This window comes from Balaenoptera acutorostrata, chromosome 7, assembly GCF_949987535.1.
Source record: "Balaenoptera acutorostrata chromosome 7, mBalAcu1.1, whole genome shotgun sequence".
In the NCBI taxonomy this organism is placed as follows: domain Eukaryota; kingdom Metazoa; phylum Chordata; class Mammalia; order Artiodactyla; family Balaenopteridae; genus Balaenoptera; species Balaenoptera acutorostrata.
In genome coordinates, this window is record NC_080070.1 from 2,622,477 (window position 1) to 2,646,701 (window position 24,225).

General features: G+C 41.0%; 1 protein-coding gene across 8 annotated transcripts in view; it reads right to left on the reverse strand.

Annotated features, from left to right (window-relative positions):
• RBM33 (RNA binding motif protein 33) overlaps positions 1 to 23,712 on the reverse strand; it is a 114,419-nt gene extending 90,707 nt beyond the window's left edge. For 2 of the 8 annotated variants that reach the window (XM_057549615.1, XM_057549612.1), the window contains exons 1-3: positions 23,168 to 23,712; positions 8,868 to 8,946; positions 2,643 to 2,691 (exon numbers count right to left, since the gene is read on the reverse strand). In XM_057549615.1, the coding sequence (XP_057405598.1) occupies positions 2,643 to 2,691; positions 8,868 to 8,946; positions 23,168 to 23,210 (171 nt within the window). In that variant the 5' untranslated portion in view covers positions 23,211 to 23,712. The remainder of the gene's footprint in view (positions 1 to 2,642; positions 2,692 to 8,867; positions 8,947 to 23,167) is intronic. The other 6 variants (XM_057549611.1, XM_057549610.1, XM_057549618.1 and 3 more) reach the window with 4 other exon arrangements.
• Between the last annotated feature and the right edge of the window lie 513 nt (positions 23,713 to 24,225).

A 24,225-nucleotide genomic window follows, 5' to 3' on the forward strand; every position in this document is an offset into this window, starting at 1 on the left:
TGGGCTTCAGTAGTTGTGGCGCACGGGCTTAGTCGCTCCGCGGCATGTGGGATCTTCCCAGACCAGGGCTCGAACCCGTGTCCCCTGTACTGACAGGCGAATTCCTAACCACTGTGCCACCAGGGAAGCCCCAGACTAATTTTTAGATGCACAGTCAAATAAGTATAGAAGCAGCAAGCATAATGATCATATTTACTATAACTCTTAACGAAAGAAAAAAAAAGGAACGAGTCCTTTGGCAGTACCCTATAAACAAGTAATTTTTTCTTATCATAAAAAAAATGGTATCCTTAATATCTGACTAAATTTAGCACAACAAAAGAAAAAAATAGTTGAATTTTAGAAATAAGCAGATTTTAGATAACTAGAGTGCCCAACTGAAATGGTAATGGACTAAAAGAAAACTCTGGTTTGCCCAGTACGGATGAACACATGAAAATAAACACAACTTAGACCCTCTCTCCTGTTCTTGACAGGCTTGTCTACTCATCAGATCAGTAAGTAGAAGCAGCCTAGTGATTCTGCCAACTGGTCAAATTTCTACAGTTCCAGGCTTTGTTAGGCTGCATGAGTGCATGCCGGTCTCTTAGATCCCGGGGCACCTCACACTTCCCTACCCTATTAAAAGGATTTCTGTGGTGTGTGTGCGTTACTACTCCCCGACAACACGCACACAAGGGAAGAAAGAGGAGGAAAAAAGGACTTGAGTTTCTACTTAAAGATGAACTGGAGTGAAGTGTTTCCTCAGGCAAGAGTGGAATAGCTAGGGAGGACTCTGGTCAGCGTGGTCTGCAGGAAAGCAGGGCAAAAAAGAGTAAGAGAAAGTGGCCAAGAATGCCGGTGAAGTCATTAGGGCCAGGTGGGCTCCCTGATAGAAACCCAGGGCAAACTATGATACATCAGCCTTGCCCAAGGGTAGAACTCCAACTTCATGTCCAAATACTTTACTACATTTAAACATTGTAACATGTAATTGGTATTCCTCACTAAAGCATTTTAAATAATTACAAAGGAAAAAAATGTGTCTACGTTAGGGTAGTGGAGCCCCACGTACAGTGAGTGCAGTTCAAGGATGTGCAAACTAATTCACTGAGTCAGAAAGGACACAGTCCTCCCCTCCCCTCTATGACCATGACACAAGAAGGACTGGCCCTGGCCCCCCAAATCACACTGCACATGCGGCATCCTGAGGCCAGAGCACAAGCTCAACATGGGCAGGCTGAGGGGCACTCTCCCTGGTTTTTCACTTTCAGTCACTATGATCAAGTGGGTTTACAGGTAACGGGAACTAATCCTTACTTAGAGTTACAGGTGATGACAGAGCCACTTTTTAAAGGAGAAAATGTTGGGGGAGGCCAAAGCCAAGACACCTGCAGGCCTATGGTGCAATAAGAAACAGAAAACAGAGCGGCTACAGCAAATTCATGTATTAGAGAAGATGTTAATGCAACACAGTAAGTTACAGGAAAATGGCAAAGCTGGTACTTCTAGTACTAGACCTTCATCAACTAAATTATAAAAGGAAAAGGAAAATGTAATCAGATCTGATAGATCAGACAACTGATGTGGCCCAATCGCCTAAGAGTACAATGAGCTTGAAAACAACTGACAGTAAGGAGCCATCACAATCTGAAGACTTAAAAAAACTAAGCATGAAAAGCTATCTTGATATTTAGTGAGAATAACAAGTGTCTTTAAACTGTTAATAAGTAAAATAAAAATTCAGTATTTCACTTTAATTTTTGGCTTTTTATTTTTAATGTTTCATACTGTTCAAAATATATTGGCAGGGGACTTCCCTGGTGGTGCGGTGCTTAAGAATCGCCTGCCAACGCAGGGGACACAGGTTCGAGCCCTGGTCCGGGAAGTTCCCACGTGCTGCAGAGCGACTAAGCCCACACGCCACAACTACTGAAGCCCGCGCACCTAGAGCCCATGCTCCACAACAAGAGAAGCCACCACAATGAGAAGCCCGCGCACCGCAACGAAGAGCAGCCCCCATTCGCCACAACTAAAGAAAGCCCACACGCAGCAACAAAGACCCAACGCAGCCAAAAAAAAAAATATATATATATATATATATGTAGAGTTACATATATACATATACACACACGATATATAAATAGATATACACATCAACGATAACTGCTTCCAAGATTTTACTTGATCAAGAGTTTAGAAAAACCTACATCAGGTTTTAGACTTTTATTCTTATTTATCTGAATATTTATCATATTTGAGTATGTTTATTTTTATGCTTATCTCTGAATATTCCCAAAAAGTAAATCCCAGCTCCAGTATGCAAATACTAACCACTGAATGTTAAGGAAAGAGCTGCCACTTCCTTCGGGCAAGTGGCAGCTTTGCTGCCGCCTTCATAGATTCAGTGCCTGCTAGAGTGCCTTGGCGTAGCAGGAGCTAGAGTACTTGCTTCAAAGGGTTTAGGGCTTGAATTCTAAGTTAGCAAAGAACTTACAAATTAAACACTCAACTCTTTGTGCATTTAAAAAGTAATTCGATTCACAAAATTTTAATCTATACCCAACTTTCCAGTAACACATCCCATGCATAAGATGTACTCCTATATTTTAAATGCAATTAAATGACTATCATTTAATTTCAGGAAGATCTGTATTTCTTACCTTTTTGCCAGAGAGCAAATCTTCTCCAAGTAAGTCATCTTCAAGTTCACTGTGGAAAAAAAGAGACATGACAATGTATTATTCCTATTACACACTGCGAAGTTTGTAGACCACTGGGAAATTTATCCAGGACTTTAGGGTTTGGGTACTTTCACATTAAGTTTGCTACATTTTCCTTTATTAATAATGAAAACATATTTTCAAATATATAGGGAGCATCTGGTCCTTTAAGTATGGGAAGCTTTGCTATAACTAGCGGCTCTCACTAGACTTCTAATCTTAGTTTTTTCACCTCAATATGAGATCTTAATTTCTCTGGACTTGTTCATTAATGAGCAAAAGAAGAAACTATTTAATACAATATCTATGCTTTCTCTTACCTACGATGAAATAGGAAAAGATAGATGCCCAACGTCATTAACTAGGAAAACTAAAAACCAAAATCATTGAAAGACCATTTAACACTCAAACTGCGAAAACTGAAAAAGTTTAAAAATGAAAAGTCAATGCTGATAAGGACATTCAAGTAAATCATAACTAAGAGAATTATCTTTATAACATGGGAGTCATGTCAGCTGTCCGCAATTTTTTTGTCAGCATGTTTATGTTCTGAAGCAATCAGAAGGAGTTTTTCTCATAATTAAAATAGAAATCCTTACCAGATGAAAAATCTGAAGACATTTCCCACTGTATGTTCCTCTAACTGATGAAGATGGCTACCACTAAATTAAGTCTTTTAAAAGCAAATGACTAAGGACCAACATCTAGAAGGAGGAAACGCAATTAGACTATGATTCTAGGTACAAATGCCAATGGAGATTTAACTGCACCAATGTTCTTATTATGATTTGCTACTTTTTAAATAACGGCTCTGGTTACAAATATCTATAAGTTCTATAAGTTGAGTGCTATTTTACCCAAAACCCATGTTTACTGTGCAGAATGCCAGAATATCCTGGAATGCACATATGAAGTTACAACAGAAATTCTATATACTACCTTTTAGAACCAGAAACAACTCAACAAGTCATTTCATTCATGCACTGAATACCTCTTTCATTATCTTATGTTACCCTACATAAATCGTATACCATCATTTTATAGATAGAGAAAATAAGGACAAGATTAAATGATTTGCCCAAGGTCACACAGCAGAGACAGATTCAGGACAAGAACTTAGCTCATGGAAAAAAATCTTTCATGGACCTGTACAAGTAAAACGGTTACTAGAGACTAATGTATAACTTATTCCAACATTTTCAATTCACAAATCATCTAATCATCTTTCAGATACAATTTTTGTATCTTCAGTGTTACAATCATTTTCCATGGACGAGGAAAAAATGCTTTCTAGTCACAATATTTACAATAAGCGCATTTGAGAATGTGATTCTAGATTACCCCCCAAAAATACAAGCACCCCTCTGGAGCATCCCTCTAAGTAACTGAAAAGGGAAGGTAATACCATTTGCCCAGGGGAAACTAACTGAGGAGAGCTCTTAAAACCATAATATGAACAGGTGCTGGTAATCATACAAGCAAAAATCTAGAACGTATTTGTTGCCGACAAATATATGGAAATAAGAAATCAGTCTTGGACTGCCACCTATATTTTCTAAACAAAAGCATTTTTTAAAAGAAGATAAATGAAAACTTTACCAGTTGTAAACGAGTGGAGTGTACAGAGGTGGAGAACAGTTGTTTCCATGACTAACAAAGGCAATAATAGCATGAAATAAGAAAGCAAGACGGGAGACGGAAGGATTAAGTGCACGCGACTACAATATGCATAAATTATAGCTCAAGAAATCACTAACGCCCATTCAGTGTGCGACATGCCAAGAATCACTCCACGCGTTTCACACATACTCGCTCTTTTGTTGACATAACACAACCCCAGCAACCAGACACCTACATCATTCTCCATTTTTTTCAACGTGAAAACAAAGAGGCCGAGATGTTAAAGAACTGGCCCAAGGTCACCCTGCCTCCAAGTCAGAAACCAGTAGATGAGTTGAAAAGTCTGGCTCCAGAGTCCAAATACTAACTACGATGCACACACCCCACAAAAGTTAAATGTAGTTAGTTCTCTATTGTTATCATAAAGTTGGATCCTTACAAAGAGGTACACAAAAGGGAAGAAACTTGTAAAATACGAAACACTACCGAAATTACAGCAAGGGTCACCAAAAACAACAATGAATGGGACTGAATGGTCCAAATCGAGTCCTTTCAAAGGGGTGAGCAGTAATGCTCGTGGACAATACGGTAACTGTTAGGAAGTGACAGGAGTACCAAAAGGATGAGGAGGCTTCCTGCATTCAATGGCAGAGCTCCCACAAGATTTCACCAGTAAACACTACTGGAGGAAGAACAACCTCTTTGGCAGGTATTTCTTATCAAAGATGAGAGACAACCAGCTCTTAGGGAGCAAGTACATTTTTACTAACAAACAGAATTATACTAAAAGACTTTTTCGGGAAACAGGTATTTTGCAGGCAGTCACCTGGCTGCAGCCTTTCAAAATGAGAAATCTAAGTGACAACAAAGACTGCACATGAGTTCATCGTCTCTATGCCTCCCCACTCCAGGCCACCCTCGTCTGGTCCCTGCCGGCTCCAGGCCCTGGAGAGGGTCTCCGGGAACGGCTCCCACGGGCTCTCCGGTTCCCCCGGCCTTTCTTCTGGATGGGCTCGGCCATGGGAGGTCCCAACGGAATGTCACAAAGCAGGGGGAGAGATGCCCCCCCCACCTGCTCAGCTCCAGTTCCACCCCCCACACAAGCGCAGCCCTGGCTGGGCCCTCGGACACCCCTCCCCCGCGGGCCTGCTGCTGCTCCCCCAGTGCCACAGCTGCTTCTTTAGCCCGGCCCTGTCAACGTCCCTGTCATCAAATGACCTTCAGTGGAGACCTCCTCAACATGCTCTTTCCTACCGGGACGTACACTGATACATTTTCTGACTCACTCTTCTCCTAAACTTTCAAACTTCTCCTCTACCATGCAGTACATGGAAGAGGTGAAGAGAGGACACTGGGACAAATGCTAGTCACACTGGAAAGAACAAGAAAAACTAGAGCCCTGTCTCACTGCAAACAAAACCCAATTCCATCATAGCAGAAGACCAACAAATGTCACGACAACCAAAATAAATTCCCACTGAACAAATACTGGGACAATTCAAACATTAATAAGAATAGTAACTACAATGGATTAAAAAAACACATGCAGTATTTAAATCTATGCATTTGAAATGATTCAAAAATAGAACTCACCTCTGGAGGATGCTAAGGAACTGACCCATTATTTTGAAAACTGGCAAATAAAAGTAAAGAATCAAGCACTTATTCTGTACCTCAGAAGAACCAAGTAGTTTACAGAATTACCACAACTAACAGAAAAAGAAGGAATGACAGAATGAGAATATCACCACTTGCATTATCTAATGGCTGGTAACCCCACAAAAAGTTAACAAGACATTGTGAAGCTCCCGATGGAGGAACATACCACCAACTGAGACACTGCAGAGCCCCTACTCCTGCCCAAATTCAAACCTGGATCTGATCAACCTCCAGATCTAACTATGAATTTACAGAAAATGCAAGAGATGAAGGAACATACTAAAAACACTCCAGGAGATGCAATCACCAAAAGTAGAAATTCTCCAAGATAAACCCCTTGTTTCTTCAACAAAAACTTCAGGGAACTAACAAAAACTGTGGAGAGAACTTACAGATGAAACAATACTTAAAAGACCTACCAATCAATTATGAAATATGGATCTTATTTGGACTCCAAGTCAAACTATAAAAGAACACACAGACACATATCCACACTATATGTGTGTGTATTTGTAATATACTTATATATACATGAGACAATCAGGAAAATGTGAACATTAATAAGACATTCCCATTAAGGGACTTCTTTTTAGATATAACTCTATTATGCCTATATTTATAAATCCTTTATTTTTTAGAGAGATACAATCTGATATATTTTCAGATGAAATTATGTCTGTGATGTGAGGAGGGTTACAGAGATCACAGATAAAAGAAGAGTGCTTCCTACTGACACCGTTGAAGCTGAAGGATGGTATATTGCCTGCACTGTACTATTCTCATATACACTTGAAATTCTCAGTAAGTTAAAAAAAAAAAAAAAAATCAATCAATTTAATCAATTTCAGGAGGAAGGAAGGAACGAAGGAAGAAAAGGAGGGAGGGAGGGAGGGAGGGAGGGACGGAGACCAAAAAACACTTTAAAACTTTCATAGGAACATACAGAATACAGGGTAGGGAAGAATTTCTTGAGGACAAAAGGCAGAAAGCAGCTTGACTGACATCACATGTCTCCTGGAGAGGTACCCTCAGGAAGGCCACGGTGTCACCAAAGAGTGCTCCTTACCAAATGCACAACCTGAATCTAGGCTTGAGGAGACACTAGCAAAGCCACACTTGAGGGCTGCTACAAGATAAACAGTGTGTCCTCTTCAAAAATGTCAAAAGTCATTAAAGACAGAGGCTTTACAGAAGCCTTTACAGAAGTCTTTAAAGACAGAATTCTTCCAGATGAAGAAACAAAGAGGAGGAAAAGAAACTCATTTTTGGCTAGAAAGCACATTACTGGGACAACTGACAAACCTTGGATAACCAATGTAGATTCAGAAGAAAATGGCATGATACAAACTACTGCAAACTACTGTCAAATGGTACAGGAAAGAAAAATGTTCTATGTGTGTGTATGTGAGCGTGTAAAGAGGGAGAGAATAACATGAATATGACAAAAACCAACCGTGAGTCTGAGAGAAGGGCTTGTAAGAATTTTGGGGTTATTCTTGCAACTTTCCCATAAGTCTGAAAATGATTTCCAAACACATTTTTCATATTTTAATTTAAAAAAATAAACAAAAACCATACAGGAAAAGATTATAATGATATTATTTATAAAAATCTACTTGAAGACTATTAAGTTTAAGACAATACATGCCACAGACTGGAAGGAGATATCTCTAAGCGCAAAAAACAAATTTCAAAAAGTATAAAGAATCCCTAAAATCCATAAGGAAAAGACAAGCAACCCAAACGAAAAACAGACATAAATACTACCAGATGACTAACAGAACAGAAAGTCCAAATGATGAGTAAACTATGAAAATACACAAGACTTTACTCAGCTCCCCATCATAGTCTTTTAAATAAAACTAGTTATCAGTACTTCCCAATAGGACCACTGCTTATATAGAAAACTTTGCTCTAAGCTCTCACTTTTTTATGGACTACCTTAAGAGTCATTGAGGGTAATCAACTTTATGTAGACTAAAAGAATTACATAGTTTTTAATGTAGATTTTTCAGTAAAACTTCTGGGACATCACAGTTTTCAAACGGCAACCAGGTACTCTTCTCACAGCAGTATATATCATTGTTGTTCCTTATCCAGGTTTATTGACCTTCATTATCAAACTTTCTGACTGCAACTCCAAGGTAATGTTCACATTTTCAACACAGTATTTAAGACGGTAAGAAATACGTAACGCGTAGTCATCAATTGAGAACTCCCCCAGCTCAAATGAAGGCCTCTGTGCGCTTCTCCAGTGCACATCCCTCTAACCCCTACTAGAGCGCCTTCCCAGAAGTAATCACTACACGGAACTGACATCTATCATAACTGTCGACATTTTTAATAGAGAGAGAGAGAGAGAGAGAGAGAGAGAGAGAGGGAGAGAGAGAGAGTGTGTGTGTGTGTGTGTGTGTGTGTGTATTCCTAAAGGGAGATTTCCATCTTCACTAGTTATCAGAGCAATACAAATTTAAACTACGAGATACCATTTTACACAAATTAAAATAGCAAAAATGTTAACGTCTAGCCAAATATTATGTAGGATGTGGAGGAATTCTGTTGCTATTGTTGTTGTAGGCGTACAATTACTCCAACAATAGCTCTGGGTGCCCACCAAGTCAGTACCATCACTGTATAAAAACAGAGAGATAAGACCCCCAGTGCTCCACTGGCAGCCCTGAGACAGCACAGGCCTGGGGTAGAAGCCCACTACAAAGCCTTCCACCTGGAGTGCTCGTCCCTGCCCTACTTTCGCCCAGTAAGGACCAGCCTACCCAGGAAAGAGCATCAGCAGCTAACACACTGCCTTCAGTAAAGATCTCTGTGTGCCCTAGCGACAGGAGATAAATCAGCATGGACCCTGCACATAACAAGGGGTTTCCGCACCTGTCCCAGTCCTCGTCTGCAGCTCTTCTCCGCCAGGACCGCTCTGCACCAGGCTTATCAAACTGGTCAAAGTCATCATCTGTGAGCGAGAGGCCACGAAAGTCAGTCTTACTAAATTAAAACAGACACACATTCAAATACTGAAACAACTTGTTTCATTTAAGGATTCCTGACACGACGTTTTAAAATACTAAAATTTCATATACACCAATTATAAATGCTTTAGCCGTTTTCAACAATTAAAAAATTTTAAAGCACATATCTATCTAAAGAAAATCAACTTACTAAACACTATTAGGCATGAAAACTGACAGAATAGTTTTTTTTAAATCATAAATTTAAGTAAAACTTCTCTTTATAAAACAATGGTTTTTGAGTACATATTTTTTACTACAACTATATAAAAGGGGAAAATAGCTGACTTTGCAAAAATTAAAGAGACTTTTCTAATACTTTTTGAAATTTTTACATTTTTCCAAATTAATCATGGAAAACACCCTATTTAAGGGCAGTAGAGATAATGTAGAGAATTAACAAACAATAGAAATACAATACAAGCTACATAATTTTAAATTTTACTAGTGTTCACATTTTAAAAAGTAAAAAGAACCAGACATAGAAAACAAACTTATGATTACCAAAGGGGACAGCGACGGAGGGAGGGAGGGACAAATTAAGAGTACAGGATTAATAAACACAAACTACCATAGATAAGCAAAAAGGATTTACTGTACAGCACAGGGAATTATATTCAATACCTTATAATAATCTATAATGGAATATAACCTGAAAAAAAAATAACTAAATCACTTTGTTGTACACCTGAAACTAACAGAATATTGTAAATCAACTATACTTCAATTTTTAAAAAAAGAACTTAAAAAAATTTTTAAATAAAGACGAAATTTAAACAGGTTAAATGTTGACAACATTTTAACCTAGTGTATCAAAAACATCATTATTAACATGTACTCGATACAGAAAAGATTAAGATATTTTACATTTTTTTCCATACTCAGTGTATATTTCACATATACACGACATCTCCTACCTCATTTTCAAATTTATTTTTATTATTAGGAAAATAAAAGAATTGGAATTTAAGTTTTTCATCTGAGAACACATGCAAGCAAAGAGGCTTGAGAAGCAGCAGCATATGTCTCCCCAGAGAGTCTACCTAGGGGAGCCAGATGCTATAAACATAAAACCCCAGGAATTTTTCCAGCCTGGGGCTAGAAATTAACCAATAAAGTTCTAGCAAAGTAATACATCAATTCCTACCATACACTACCAAACAGAATAGGTGCTTTAAAAAAAAAAGAAGAAGAATGAGAGATATTAAAGAATTAGCATCCTTGGGGAATTCTGCTTCCAGTATGACATCAGGAGGAGCTCCACCAACCCACTCTCTGTGAAACTGGTGAAAATTATTTTTAATGAAATGACTATTTAATGTCTCTGGAATTGATTCTAAATGCATACATTAAATGGAAAACACTCATCCAAGAAACCTACTCAAATCTGGTAAGAACGGCTACAGGATTCTGTGGTTTCTGAACCAGAACGCACTCACTCCTCCCCCTCGCAGCTCAGTGAGGCACCAACTCCATCCACTCTAGACCAGTGCAGCCAAGAACACAGACCTCCGCATTCCTCCCCCTACGCAACCTGCCTGGCGCTGAGTTTAACTCCCGGGCGTGAGCGGGGGGGGGGGGGGGGGTCCCTTCTTTCACCCAGGCCCCAAGTGTGGTACAGACGCCACCGGCGCCCAGATCACCCCTGCCCCAGCTCACGAGGTGGGGGTTTCATACCGAGAGGTAAGCAAGCAGATCCAGGGCTACTGCCAGCACCCGCCCCCCACCCTGCTGCCACCCAGGCACTCAGCTCCTAGAGCAAGGGTGTCACCCAAGAGACAAGTGCATCACTGTCCCCACCCACAGCACAAGAACTGGGGCTCAGAGGCAGCCCAAGGGGCAAAGCAAACCTTGTAACAACAGAGCTCCAAAACTCTCTCAGAGAAGCTAACTTCCTTATGAACAGAGTACAAAAAAAGTCCTAAGCGAAAGGTGCTCTCACAAACAGTGAAGGTTTTGGAGAGAGATTATTAGAAAGATAAGAGTCACTGGAGATAATGACTGAACTGCAGGATGCCTAGTGGACCAGAGAGAAATGAGGAGACAGGGACCAGTGTCCTCACTTACTTATAACAGATCTCAGTCACTGACCTCAGACACTATCCAATGAAAGGAGCCTGAATTTGACTGGCCAGTCTGTGAAGGAAATTATGGCCCAGGCACTGTGGAAGGTGTGGTCAGAGAAAAAGACAGAAGGAGCCCAGCCAAAGCACCACCATCCCAGGGTGACTGTGGGCATGCCCAAGGCTGTGGCCCCCTTGAGGAGTGACATCAGAAGCTTCACACTGCCCAGAGTGGGGTGTCAGGTGGGAACGGACTTCACTTAAAACCTAGCTGGTCACCAAACAAGTAAACAAGCAAGTAAAAACAGGCCTGGGGTGGAGAAGTGGGAAGACCAGCATTCAGCCATGACACAAAATATTATCTAAAATGTCCAACTTCCAACAAGAAATTACAAGACATGCAAAGAAACAGGAAAGTACAACCCATAACCCATCAGAAAAAAGGCAGGCAACAGAAACTGCCTGTGAGGGACTTCCCAGGCAGTCCAGAGGTCAAGAATCTGCACTTCCAATGCAGGGGGCACGGGTCTGATCCCTGGTAAGGGAACTAAGATCCCACACACCATGAATGTCAGCTTTAACAGACAAATAGGCCATTATAAGTATGCTCAAATAACTAAATGAAACCATGATTAAAGAACTAAAGGAAGGTATGATGACAATGTTGCACCAAATAAACAGTATGAATAAACAGTAATTATAAAAAAGAAACAAAAAAATTCTATAATTGAAAAATAACTAAAATGAAAAATTCACTAGAGGGGCTCAACAACAGATTTGAACTGGCAAAAAAAAAAGAACTGGTAAACTCGAAAACAGATCAACAGAGATTATCCAATCCAAAAAACAGAAAGGAAAAATGAACATAGCTTCAGAGAAACGTGAGATACCATTAAGCACACCAATATATGTGTAATAGGAGAAAAAGAGAAATAGAAGCAGGGAGAAATATCTGGAAAAATAATAGCTGAAAACTTCTCAAATTTATTTGTAAATATTAATCTACACATTCAAAAAGTTCAACAAACTCCAAGTAAACTAAACACAGAGATCTACAAATACACACATCATAGTCAAAATGTTTCAGAGACAAGAAGAAAACCTCAGCAGCAGCAAGAGAAAAACAACTCAGCACTTACAAATGCGATAAGATTAACAACTAATTCTCATCAGAAACAATGGAGGTCAGAGGCATATACCAAGTGCTCAAAGAATTCTATATCCAGCAAAACTATCAAAATAAAGGTGAAAAAAAGACATTCACAGCTAAACAAAAACAGAAGAAATTCGTTGCTAACTGACTCTGTAGTTGATTGAACTGTGTGCCCCAAAATGACACGTTTAAGTCCTACCTCCCCATTCCCCCACCTATGAATGTGACCTTATTTAGAAACAGGGTCTCTGCAGACATAATCAAGTTAAGATGAGAGTATTTGGAAGTAAAATAGAAATTTAAGACTTTGCAAAGCTCGTTTTAAAAATAAATGGTACAGTACTATCGTTTTTTTAAAAAGATGAAATTATACTGGATATTAGACCTAACAGATAAATACAGGACACTCAACTCAGCAGCAGAATATACATTCTTCTCAGGTGTACATGGAACATTCTCTGGGATATATGTTAGGCCATAAAACAATTCTTAATAGTTTCAGAAGGTCAAAATCATACAAAGCATACAAACCTGACTAAAAAATGGTTGACCCTTGAACAACACTGGATTGAACTGCATAGGTTTCACTTATGTGTGTATTTTTTTTTTTAATAAATATGTACTACAGTACTACACAATCCGTGATTGGTTGAATCCACAGATGCAGAACCATGGATACGGAGAGCCGGCTGCAAAGTTATGCGTGGATTTTCAACTGCATAGAGTGTTGCAGTTGACCCCTGCATTGTTCAAGGGTCAACTGTATAATAAAACTAGAAATAAATAGAAGGAAAACTGAAATATTCACAAATACATGAAAATTAACCAATACACTTCATCAACCAACAGATCAAAGAAGAAATAAGAAACAGGGAAATAAGAACATACTTTGAGAAAAATGAACACAAAAATACAACATACCAAAGTTTATGGGATGCAGCAAAAGCAGTACTTGGAGAAAAATTTTTGGCTATAATTGTCTACACTAACAAAGAAGAAAGATCCCAAATCAACAACCTTAATTTAAATCTTGAGGAACTGGAGAAAGAAAAGGAAATTAAACCAAAACATAGCAAAAGGAAGTAAATGATAAAGATTAGAGCAGAGGGACTTCCCTTGTGATCCAGTGGGTAAGACTCCACGCTCCCAACGCAGGAGGCCCGGGTTCGATCCCTGGTCTGGGGACCAGATCCCACATGTATGCCACAACTAAGAGTCCGCATGCCACAACTAAGAAGTCCAAGTGTGGCAACTAAGAAGCCCACGTGTGGATTTCCCTGGTGGCACGGTGGTTAAGAATCCACCTGCCAATGCAGGGGACACGGGTTCAAGACCTGGTCCGGGAAGATCCCACACTCCACGGAGCAACTAAGCCTGCGCACCACAACTAATGAGCTCACGAGCCACAACTACTGAGTCCGCATGCCACAACTACTGAAGCCCCTGCACCTAGAGCCCGTGCTCCGCACCAAGAGAAGCCACCACAATGAGAAGCCCGTGGGCCGCGATGAAGAGTAGCCCACGCTCACTGCAACTAGAGAAAGCCTGTGCGCAGCAACTAAGACCCAACACAGCAATCAATCAATCAATCAATTTATTTATTAAAAAAAAAAGAGGCCTGCATGCCACAACTAAGACCCGGTGCAGCAAAAATAAACAAATAATAAAAAATGAAACAAGTATTTAAAAGAGAAAACTGGGCTTTCCTGGTGGTGCAGTGGTTGGGAATCTGCCTGCCAATTCAGGGGACACGGGTTCGAGCCCTGGTCTGGGAAGATCCCACATGCCGCGGAGCAACTGGGCCTGTGAGCCACAACTACTGAGCCTGCGCGTCTGGAGCCTGTGCTCTGAAACAGGAGAGGCCGCGATGGTGGGGGGGCCTGCGCACCGCGATGAAGAGTGGCCCACGCTTGCCACAGCTAGAGAAAGCCCTCGCACAGGAAGGAAGACCCAACACAGCCATAAAAAAATAAATAAATAAATAAATAAACATCTGATTGTCTTAAAAAAAAATCCTTAACCTCATTTAATTTAAAAAAAAAAAAAAGAGAGAGAACTGTGTCCATTAAAAAAAAAAGATTACAGCAGAGATACATGAAACACTAGTAAAACACTATCAAATTCATTCTGAGGCCACTATAAAACTAGACAAAGATATTAAAAGAAAAAAAAATTTGACGATTATTCCTCATGAACATACATGCAAAAATTATTTTTAAAAAATTAGCATATAGGACTCAATAATACATTAAAAGGATAATACACATCATGACCTCATGGGTTTATCCCTGGAATGAACGGTTCGTTTAACATCCAAAAATCAATACTTTTTAAAAATCAATGTAATGTGTCATAATAACACACTAAAAGTAGAAAACCAAATTATCATCTCAATATAAGGAGAAAAAGCATTAATCAAAACCCAATACCCAGGATTTCCCTGGTGGCACAGTGGTTAAGAATCCATCTGCCAACGCAGGGGACATGGGTTCAAGACCTGGTCCGGGAAGATCCCACATGCCGCGGAGCAACTAAGCCCGTGCGCCACAACTACTGAGCCTGCGCTCTAGAGCCCGCGAGCCACAACTACTGAAGCCCACGTGCCTAGAGCCCGTGCTCTGCAACAAGAGAAGCCACCACAATGAGAAGCCCGCACACCGCAACGAAGAGTAGCCCCCGCTCACCGCAACCAGAGAAAGCCCGCGTGCAGCAACCAAGACCCAACGCAGCCAAAAATAAATACATAAATAAATTTATTTTTTTTACAAAACCCAATATCCACATTCCTTATACAAACTCTCATCAAATTTAAGTATAGAATAGTATTTCCCTAACCTGATCAAAGGGCATCTGTAAGAATAACCTATAACAAACATCACAGGTAAAGGCAAAGACTCAGTGCTTTCATCTGGAATCAGGAACAAGACTGGGATTGTGGCTTCCATTACACTGCAATTCGGCACTGTAATGGAAGTTCTACCTAGTGCAACCAGACAAGAAAAAGAAGTAAAAGGAATTCAGATAGAAAAGGAAGAAGTAAAACTGTCATTATTCACAGCAAACATGATCAACTATGTAGAAAATCATATGGAATCTATGAAAAAAAGGTACTGAAACTATTCAGTGAATGAAATAAGGTCGCAGAATATAAGAACAATATTAAAAAAACAATAGTTTTTCTACATACAAGGCATGAGCAGTTGGAAATTAAAAAACAAATCTTTGCACTAGCATAAAAATATGAAATACATACTAGGGATAACCATAATAAAATCTGTGAAAGACCTATTAATTAAGAACTGTGAAACACTGCCGAGAGAAACTAAATACCTAAAGGAAGTGGAAAATAACTAGAATTCCCAAAAGGAGACACGAAAGGTTGTAAATGTGGGTAACCTTGTGCTTGGACAAAACCACATTAAGCAAAGGAAAAACCACACCTGATAAAGCAGAAAACAAAAACATACTTTCTTTCCACCTGGAATATGGAATGTAAAAATGGGTATGAAAAGAACTCTAACTCAAAATCCTAAGAAATAAACTAAGACAAGAACTCTGTATGCCTATTTTTACTCTTCTTACATTTTCTGCATCACTCCCCTTCTGTTCTCCTTTAGAATATAAACAAATCCTTTTTTTTTAAAGTTCTAGTTTATATCTGTCATACTGAGCAGAACCAAGAGAACAAAACATGTCCACACTAATCCAGAGTTTTAAAGGAAAAAGAGCGCATCCCTGAAGACCAAGGGGAAGATTAACTCAGCAGGACAAGAGTGGTCAATGCCTTTACCTAGAAACTCTCCTTCTAAGGCTAAACATTATACCAGACATGCTATATTAAGGGAATCAACTTTCCTCATCAGCAAGACTTAAAAACAGCTACTGGAATTTTTACAATATTCAATTACACAGCAATTAGATATCTATAACGAACACAACTCTTTTACTTATCATTCTTATTTCCTCATCCTTTCCAGGAACCTGCAGCTTAGATTAGAAATTTTATAGAATATTAGCTTGGAACAGGGCTCTAGCAACTGTCTAGTCCAAGGGTCAGCAAACTACAGTCCACAGGCCACGTAGGGTCTGCCACCTCTTTTTGTCCAGATTTGGCTACTGCCTGATGTATAGAAATAAGCTTTTATTGGAACACTGTATGCTAATTCAGTTACATATTCTCTATAGGTCTTTCAAGCTACAAGGCACAGCAGAAGATTGCAAGAGAAGCCCTGTGATCTGCAGAGCCTAAAATATTTACCATTTGGCCCTTTACGAAGTTTGCCAATCTTTGCTCTAGTCCAAAGGTTCTAACCTTCCTTCTTTCGCCTCAACACCATTCTCATGTATACATGCTCATATTCTAAATCACTAACAGAGTCAAAATTCCATATTTTATAAGTGAGGAAATCCAGACCCTTTATTTAAACAGCAACTAGAGAAAGGAATTGGACTAATATTTAAGAACATTCAAAGTGAGCATCTTTGCCCTACAGTATAACTATCAAATTTTGAGTAACCAAGCAAAATTTTCAGAAAGCACCCCTACATCATGTACTTGAAAAACTATTTGTAGTCTTGTTCTAAAACTCTCTTACTTTCATGGGACCCTGGAGAGGTTTCCCTGAAGTGAACTTTGTATTTCGCTTATGAAGTGCAGTGCACACTGACAATTTGTTTGCGGGTCTTACAACTGAATTTCCTCTTCCTGTGTTGGAAATTAATCACAGTATGAGTCCTGAAGGAAGACAGGGCAGGGCTCTGCCTCCCAATTACAGAAGCCATAAAAGCTAGGCCCTTGAGTTCTCTGCTGGCCCGGGCAGGCTGGGAGAGGACAAGTAGTCTGAGCTCAGCCAACTGAATGTTCCCATCATGACTTAGAATCTAGAGGAAATGACACCCCATTTCTTTTCCCAAGAATCCACACCTTCTTTTTAAAAAGGGAAACCTTCTCAATTGCTAAAGATTAGTTGCTAAATTGGTGAAGTGTCCGGGAAGAAATGTCAAAGAAAGGGAGAAAGTCCTTCCACCCATCTGTCTTTCCTTCCACAGACAGAAGTAACAGCTCTGCTGAGACTGTGGTCCCCTCCGCTCTACGCAATGGTGCAGAGAATGGGAGGAATAGACTTCCCAGAGCCTCCTTCCCTGTGTGGTTTTGAGTTAGAGTATGCAAGGTAAGGCAGTCACAGGAGCTTTGAGTCACAATTATCATCAGTTACTCTGATGAGGCAGAGGCAGGACAGATGACAGACGGACACACACACTGCAGATATGAGGTTCGCAGAGGTCAGAATGTGCTCTTGAAAACCATGTGTGGCATCCGGGCTTGCAGGAGCTGTGACGGTCAGTGGGGGCTTCTTGAGACTCAATACCATCAGAAGTCAACACCTCCAGTGCTGCAGACTTCAGACAGTCCACTGGAGCTTCCGCAATAGTCTTCAGTTACAACGGCTTCTGGGCAAGCTCCTGACCATCAGTATCAGATAACCAGACTAAGTTTTCCTGACCATCACATCCCCAGCCTTTCCAAGGATTGTACAAGCCTCTAAATCCTGTGTTAAAACCCTTCACACTTGGAAGGCAAAGCATGGCCTCTGTCCTAACTAAAACAAGACTGATAAAGCTCAAATAAGCCTAGCACTACTGAAGAGCTGAAGAGAGGCTTCATTTTACTTCAGCAAGCTAGCATTTTTATATTTGTCTTCTCATTTAATCCATCCCCAAATTCTCCTTCTACAGATGTGAAAAGTAAGACTAATCTAAGTTAGTAAAGAGCAAAATCAGATTTAAACTCTGGTCTACCAAACACGAAGTACAACGCTCTTGAATTTATTCAGGAAGCAACTGCAGTAACAAACCCTCTGATTTCCTATGTAAAAATACTAAAGGGTAACCATAACTTCCTCAATGTTTAGGTAGGAAGATCACTAATTCATGGAACCTACAAAATCATGAAGGCAGAATCACTCTAAAGCACAGGTTGCAATCTGGTGGCCTAGAAGACACACACTCTCTTTGAATTATGTTGTCTTTTTTTAATCAACTTGGTTGCCAACATTTTAAAAATATAATTATATATAAGTACCAGAGTTACAGCTTCTTTCAAAAAAACATAAAAATATCAAAAGATGTAGAACAGTGGACCCACATTTTGCTGTAGCTAAATCAGCTAAAGATGAACAGCACCTGGCCAAACAGGAACAAAATTCCTGTGTCTGTAAGAAAAGTAACTGAAGAGGAAGTGGCAGCCACAGAGCCGAGCTGGAGCAAGCCCCATCAGCAGCTGCAAGCCCGCCCAAGGCCCACACCACCCTGACTTCTGTTGTTCTGCAGTCTTAGTTGTCCAACTACTTTATCTGACTCTGTGAACTACCAAAGTATCTATCCTTCCAAAAGAATCCTAATGAACTGCCTCATCATGCTTATCTTGTGTATATAAATGAAGCATCAAAATCCAATAATAAGAATTTCAGAAAGTGAGAACAGAGGAAATGAAAGGAGAAAAACAGTACTGTAAGAAAATTTCCCAGAACTGAAGGATGCATATTTCCAGACTAAAGTATCCACCAAATGCAGCACAAGAAACAGAAAAAGACCTATGCTAATGAATGTTATAACAGTAAGGAGGAACTGTTAAAACCTTCCAGGAAGAAAAAAAAGGTCACATACAAATGATAGGGAATCAGGATGTCATCAGACTTCTCAAGAGCAGAACTGGAAGCCAGAGAACAACACAGCAGTACCACCAAAAATCTAAGGAAAATGAATCTAAGTCAAATCTAGAGTTCGAGACCCTACCAAATCATCAGTCAAGTATGAAAATAAAGTAAGAATTTATTCAGACATGCATGGGTCTCAAAAAGTTACCTACCTTCAACACACCCACTCTTAAGAAACTGAAGCCTTTATTATGTGTTCATTTGAAAATATAAACATAAAGAATAATTTTCCCAGAAAAATTTATCAAAATTGACCCATGGATTTAAAAAAGCTAAATAGACCAATAATATCAGAAGAAACCGAAAAATAAACAGGCAACAGATCCAAATGGCTTTGCAGACAAGAGCTCTTCTGACATTTAATAAAGAGATTTTTACAATGTCCAGAAAATCTCACAAGTCATTCTAGGAAGTCAGCCTATCTTAAAAAAAAAACAGGATAGCACCATGTGCACACACAAATACAAAGGAAGAAAACTATAAATAAGCCTCTCTCTCTTATGATCACAGATAAATCCTAAAATGAAAAGCAACAAAACACTGAAAAGGACCTACAGAACCAGAAGGTTTTGAACCCAAGATTGCATGATTGATTCAGCATTGGAAATCTATCAATACATCACAGTAAGATATTAAAGAAGGGGCCTCATGATCACCTCAATGATGCAGAAAAGGCTTTGATAAAATTAAAACCCCAACTCAAAAAATAAACTTTCTTAGCTAAACAAACAACAACTATCAGAAAACTACAGCAAACACCATACTCACTGGTAAAACATTAAAAGAACACTCATTAAACTCATAACAAGATGACAAGACAAAGATGCCTGTCATCACCCCTATTACCCAACATTATACTGGAGAACTTGACAAGGAATGGTTCTAGAACGAGAAGTACAAGAAATGAGACATAAATACTGAAATAGAAGAAACTGCAGATATGACAGTCTGACTAGAAAATCTAAAGCACCAAACTCTTAAAACAAGATCCCAATAAGCCAGTTATACACAATAACCAAAAAAAAAGTTTTTCTATAGTAGATCAGCAACAAATTTCAGAATATAATAGGATGAAAAAGTATACCATCCACAACAACAACAAATACAAAATATCTAGGAATAAAACTAACAAGAAATGTAAGAAAACTATATAAAGAAAATTTTACTAAGGTACGTTCCATAAGAGACAGAGATCCCTTCTCCTATGGAACTTACCTTAAGTAAAATTTTCTTCGTATCTGCAATCTCTTCTATTCCAATATTTATGTATCCCAACCTCTTAGATCAGTGCCCAGCACAGAGCAGGTACTCAGAAATGTGGCAGATGACTGACAGGCAAAAAAGAGCTTGACAGCGAGACATTCTTGCTGCTGAACGAAAGAACCCATATTGTAAAAGTATCCATCATCCCAAAGTTATATTAATAAACTCAATGCAATCCCAGTAAGAATTTCAGCAGAATTCTTTATAAAATGTGATGATTCTGAAGTTTATTTTTTTTTAAATGCAGAGCTAATCGAAATTACTGAAAAACATGCTATAATATATATAGTCACACACCATGAAGCAGTAATTTTTTAAAACTATGAATGAGAATTTAATGTCATAAAGCTGGAAAAGATAGAGAATTCAATAAATCATATTAGAACTGTTAGAAGCCCCAAATTCACACCACACCCAAAATAAAATTCCATATGCAATAAAAGCTAAACATAAAAAAGCAAAGAAGCATAAAGTATTAAAAGCACAGAGGAACTCTTGGCATGGAGACACCATTACAAAAAAAATTTATGAAAAACAAGTGACCAAAAAAAAACTGAAAAAGAAAATATATATATGTGTAAACATATATAAATGAATCACTCTGCTGTACACTTGAAACTAACACAACTTTGTAAATCAACTACACTTCAATTAAAAAAAACTTGGGTGGGAGGGGTAGTTCCCTGGTGGCCTAGTGGTTAGGATTCCGGGCCTTCACTGGTGTGGCCCCGGGTTCAATCCCTGATCGGTTCAATCCCTGATCGGGGAACTAAGATCCCACGTACAAGGCTGAAAAACAAAGAAACACACACACAAAAAAAGTTTTTAATATATGTAGCCTACAACACCGTATTTCCACTTCTAGAGTTATCAATCCTCCAGAAATATTTGCTTAAGCACACCAAGATGTGTCTGTAGACGTTTAGTGCAGAATTTTCCACAGCAGTGGAAAAGGACATATAACTGAAATGCCCATCAATACAAAAATGGTTAATCAATAAACGGTGGATCCACGTAACTCTCACCTACTAACACAGGAGAGATCGCCAAGACCTACTACTAAGTGAACAAACTGGGGCGCACTACGTGATTCCATTCATACCATAAAAAGCCACACAGCTGTAAATGTGCAACTTACATATGCACAGAAAAGGGTGCAAAGGGATTCATAAAGAAAATATTTTATTCTTTAATCATTAATTTGTCAAGTATTTGTTGAACATACACTACGTGCCGGGAACTTGGAATACACGGCAGGTAAAACAGGCAGCATTCCTGTCCTCAAGGGGCTTACAGGCTACTGGGGAAGGGAGATTTTACAAAAGTAAATAAATAACCAAATAAAATCACAAACTCAGATAAATGCTCTGAAGGAAGAAGGGTGCCACAGAATTTAGGTGAGGGAGGCACACAAGCACGAGATGGGCATATCTGAGACAGAAAGAAGAATGCTCAAGGAAGGCCTCCCAAGGAGCCTGAGACCTGGGGGATGAGGAGCCAGAGGGAGGGCAGGAGCAGTCCTCCTAGAGGGCAGCAGGCTGACCCAAGAGCTTGGGGAGGCTGGGGGACCGAGTCATGCAGAACTCGCAAATCTTGGTAAGGAGATTGGCTTTAGTCTAAGAGCAATGGGAAACCAGGCACCTGTGACAAAATGGAAAGAAAAACTCCAAATCATCAAGGACAAAACCTACTTAATCCTCTAAAATAGCCATTCTCAAAAACTTTCTGGACTCAAATTTATTAAGGACACCAAAAAGCTTTTGTTTATGTGAATTACGTTCACTGACATTTGCTATTTTCGAAATTAAAAATGAGAAACGCAAAAAGCTATGCAAGCACACATTCCATTGGCCACCTGTACAACGATGCCTTCACGTGTCACGCAGCCTTTGGAAAACTCCACTATGCTCTAGTGAAAGAGCGAAACATGCAAGTGACACTAGTACTATCAATGGAAACAGTTCTGACCCAGGAGTTCCCAGACTACACTTTGAAAATGATACAGAACCATGATTTTGAACCCCAGAAAGTAACCAAGTAAGGAAGGTAAACCAAGTATTTTCAAAATTTAACTACAAAGCCTCAGAAAAAAAATCACGTGACAGAAAAATGGCATACACCAAATCATACTGCCAGAAGTGACATTTCTTGCATTTAGTCTCTGTGGGTTTTTCCATTGCGCCATATGAGCGCTTCAATACTTAGACCAAAATACTTAGACCTAGACAAGATTATTGCAATGTACTCATAAATAGGCATTCCTAAAGAACACGCAGTAGGATGGTTTGACCTTTCAATAATGAGAACTAAGCCCAAACACTGCTGTTGTTCATACTTTACCAGTTAAGGGACTCCTTTACCAAAGTTTTCGAACAATCGTAAAAGTCACTTTCAAGTGTTTTTCTCACGTTAAAAAAAAAAACCTCAATCAACAAAATGTGATTGCAACCAAAAAGTGACTTGACCTGAAATCTGTTTTGAGTTAGGTCCCCTATCAAGCTCATCTACGCTCGGAAAACAAGAGAAACTACCCAGAGGAACTGCATCAGTACCTGACCCTTTTCGGCCCCGTTTCCATCTCTGTAAGATGCTGATCACGAAGCCCTAAGGGGTCGGTATCAGACCACTAAGGAGTTCAGGGAAAATGAGACCAGCCCGGGGAGATTATTTTTTCAGACTCCTTGCTCTCCGAAACGCCGCACAAACACATCCCCTCACGTAGGTGAGTCTTAGCCAGGTCTAGTGCAGAGCTGCCAACCACCCCGAGCCCGACAAGACAACCCGCCCTGGGCCGCGACCCTCCCCCAAAAGGCCCGGGGGCGGGCGCTGTCCCCCCCCGCGCAGGCCGCCCGCCGCCTCAGGTGAGCCTGACGCCTCACCGCCGCGAAGGCAGGGACACTAGGGCACAACGACGGCCGGGAGCGGCCCGCTGCCGCCCGCCGCCGCCTCCCTCGCGGGGCCGCTGACTTACCTCCAGCGCCGGTTCCTCCGCCCGCTCCCAGGGCGGCCGCCATAGTGCTCGCTGGGCCCGGCCTTCAGCCTCGCCCCACCAAGCCAGCTGGGGGGGCTGCCGGGCCAGCCGGGGCCCGGAGACGCGCGGCGGGGGACGACACGCGGGGGGCAGCAGGCCGTGCCTGGGGGCGGAGGGCTGCACAGCCGACGGGTATCTGGCCCTCCAGCCTGCTCCTCCTCAGGAAGAAAACAACAAACTATCGCAACATGGCGGCCAGCTCGGCCCGCCGCCGCGGTGCACGCCGGGATGATGGCGGCCGGGAGGCGCCGGCGCGGGCCCTCCCCTCCTGGCCGCGGCGGCTCCGAGCCACCTCCGGGGGACGCAGGCCGAGTGCGGAAGTCAAACACGCGAGCGGCCGCCTTCCTCGGCTCCGGATAGCCTAACGTTTAACGCGGGGGCGGCTGCCGGCTGTAGTTCGGCCCCGGGCTCTGTCGCAAAGCGCTTTGCAGCAGTTGGCGCCGCGCTTTACGGCCGGCGAAAGTCTCGCTGGAAGTGGGAGGGGGCGGACCCGCGCCTCGCAATGGGACCTGAACCTGGTTTCTGTGTTCGGACTGTGCGGGGCGGGGTGGGGGCGGAGTAACTGAGCGGTGGACCGACGCGGAGAGCGAGCGCGCCTGGGGCGGGCCGGGAGGTGCCGGGCATGCGCACTGCGGACTGCGGGCAGAGGCGGGTGCGCTGAGCCGGTGCGGCCCTGAGACAGACGGAGTGGAACGAGTGCGCGAGAGTTTGCGTTCGAGCAGCGACAAAGGTGGAGAGCAAGATGCCAATGAGTGACAAAAAGGGGACCAGACAGTGATACGGAGAAGAGTGAGGGCTACTCAGGATAAGGCGTCCGAAGACGACTTATGACTTGTTGGCCTTTGCGGGGGAGGGGGAGTGAATGTAGTTAGGCCTTGACGTACTCCCAAGCTGCAGACGGTTCCAAAACAACGAATGTGGGGATTATGGGGAGAGAAAAGGGTCGTTTTAGGTAGAAAGAGAAGGCTGAGCAAAGGCACAGAGATGTCCAATGACTT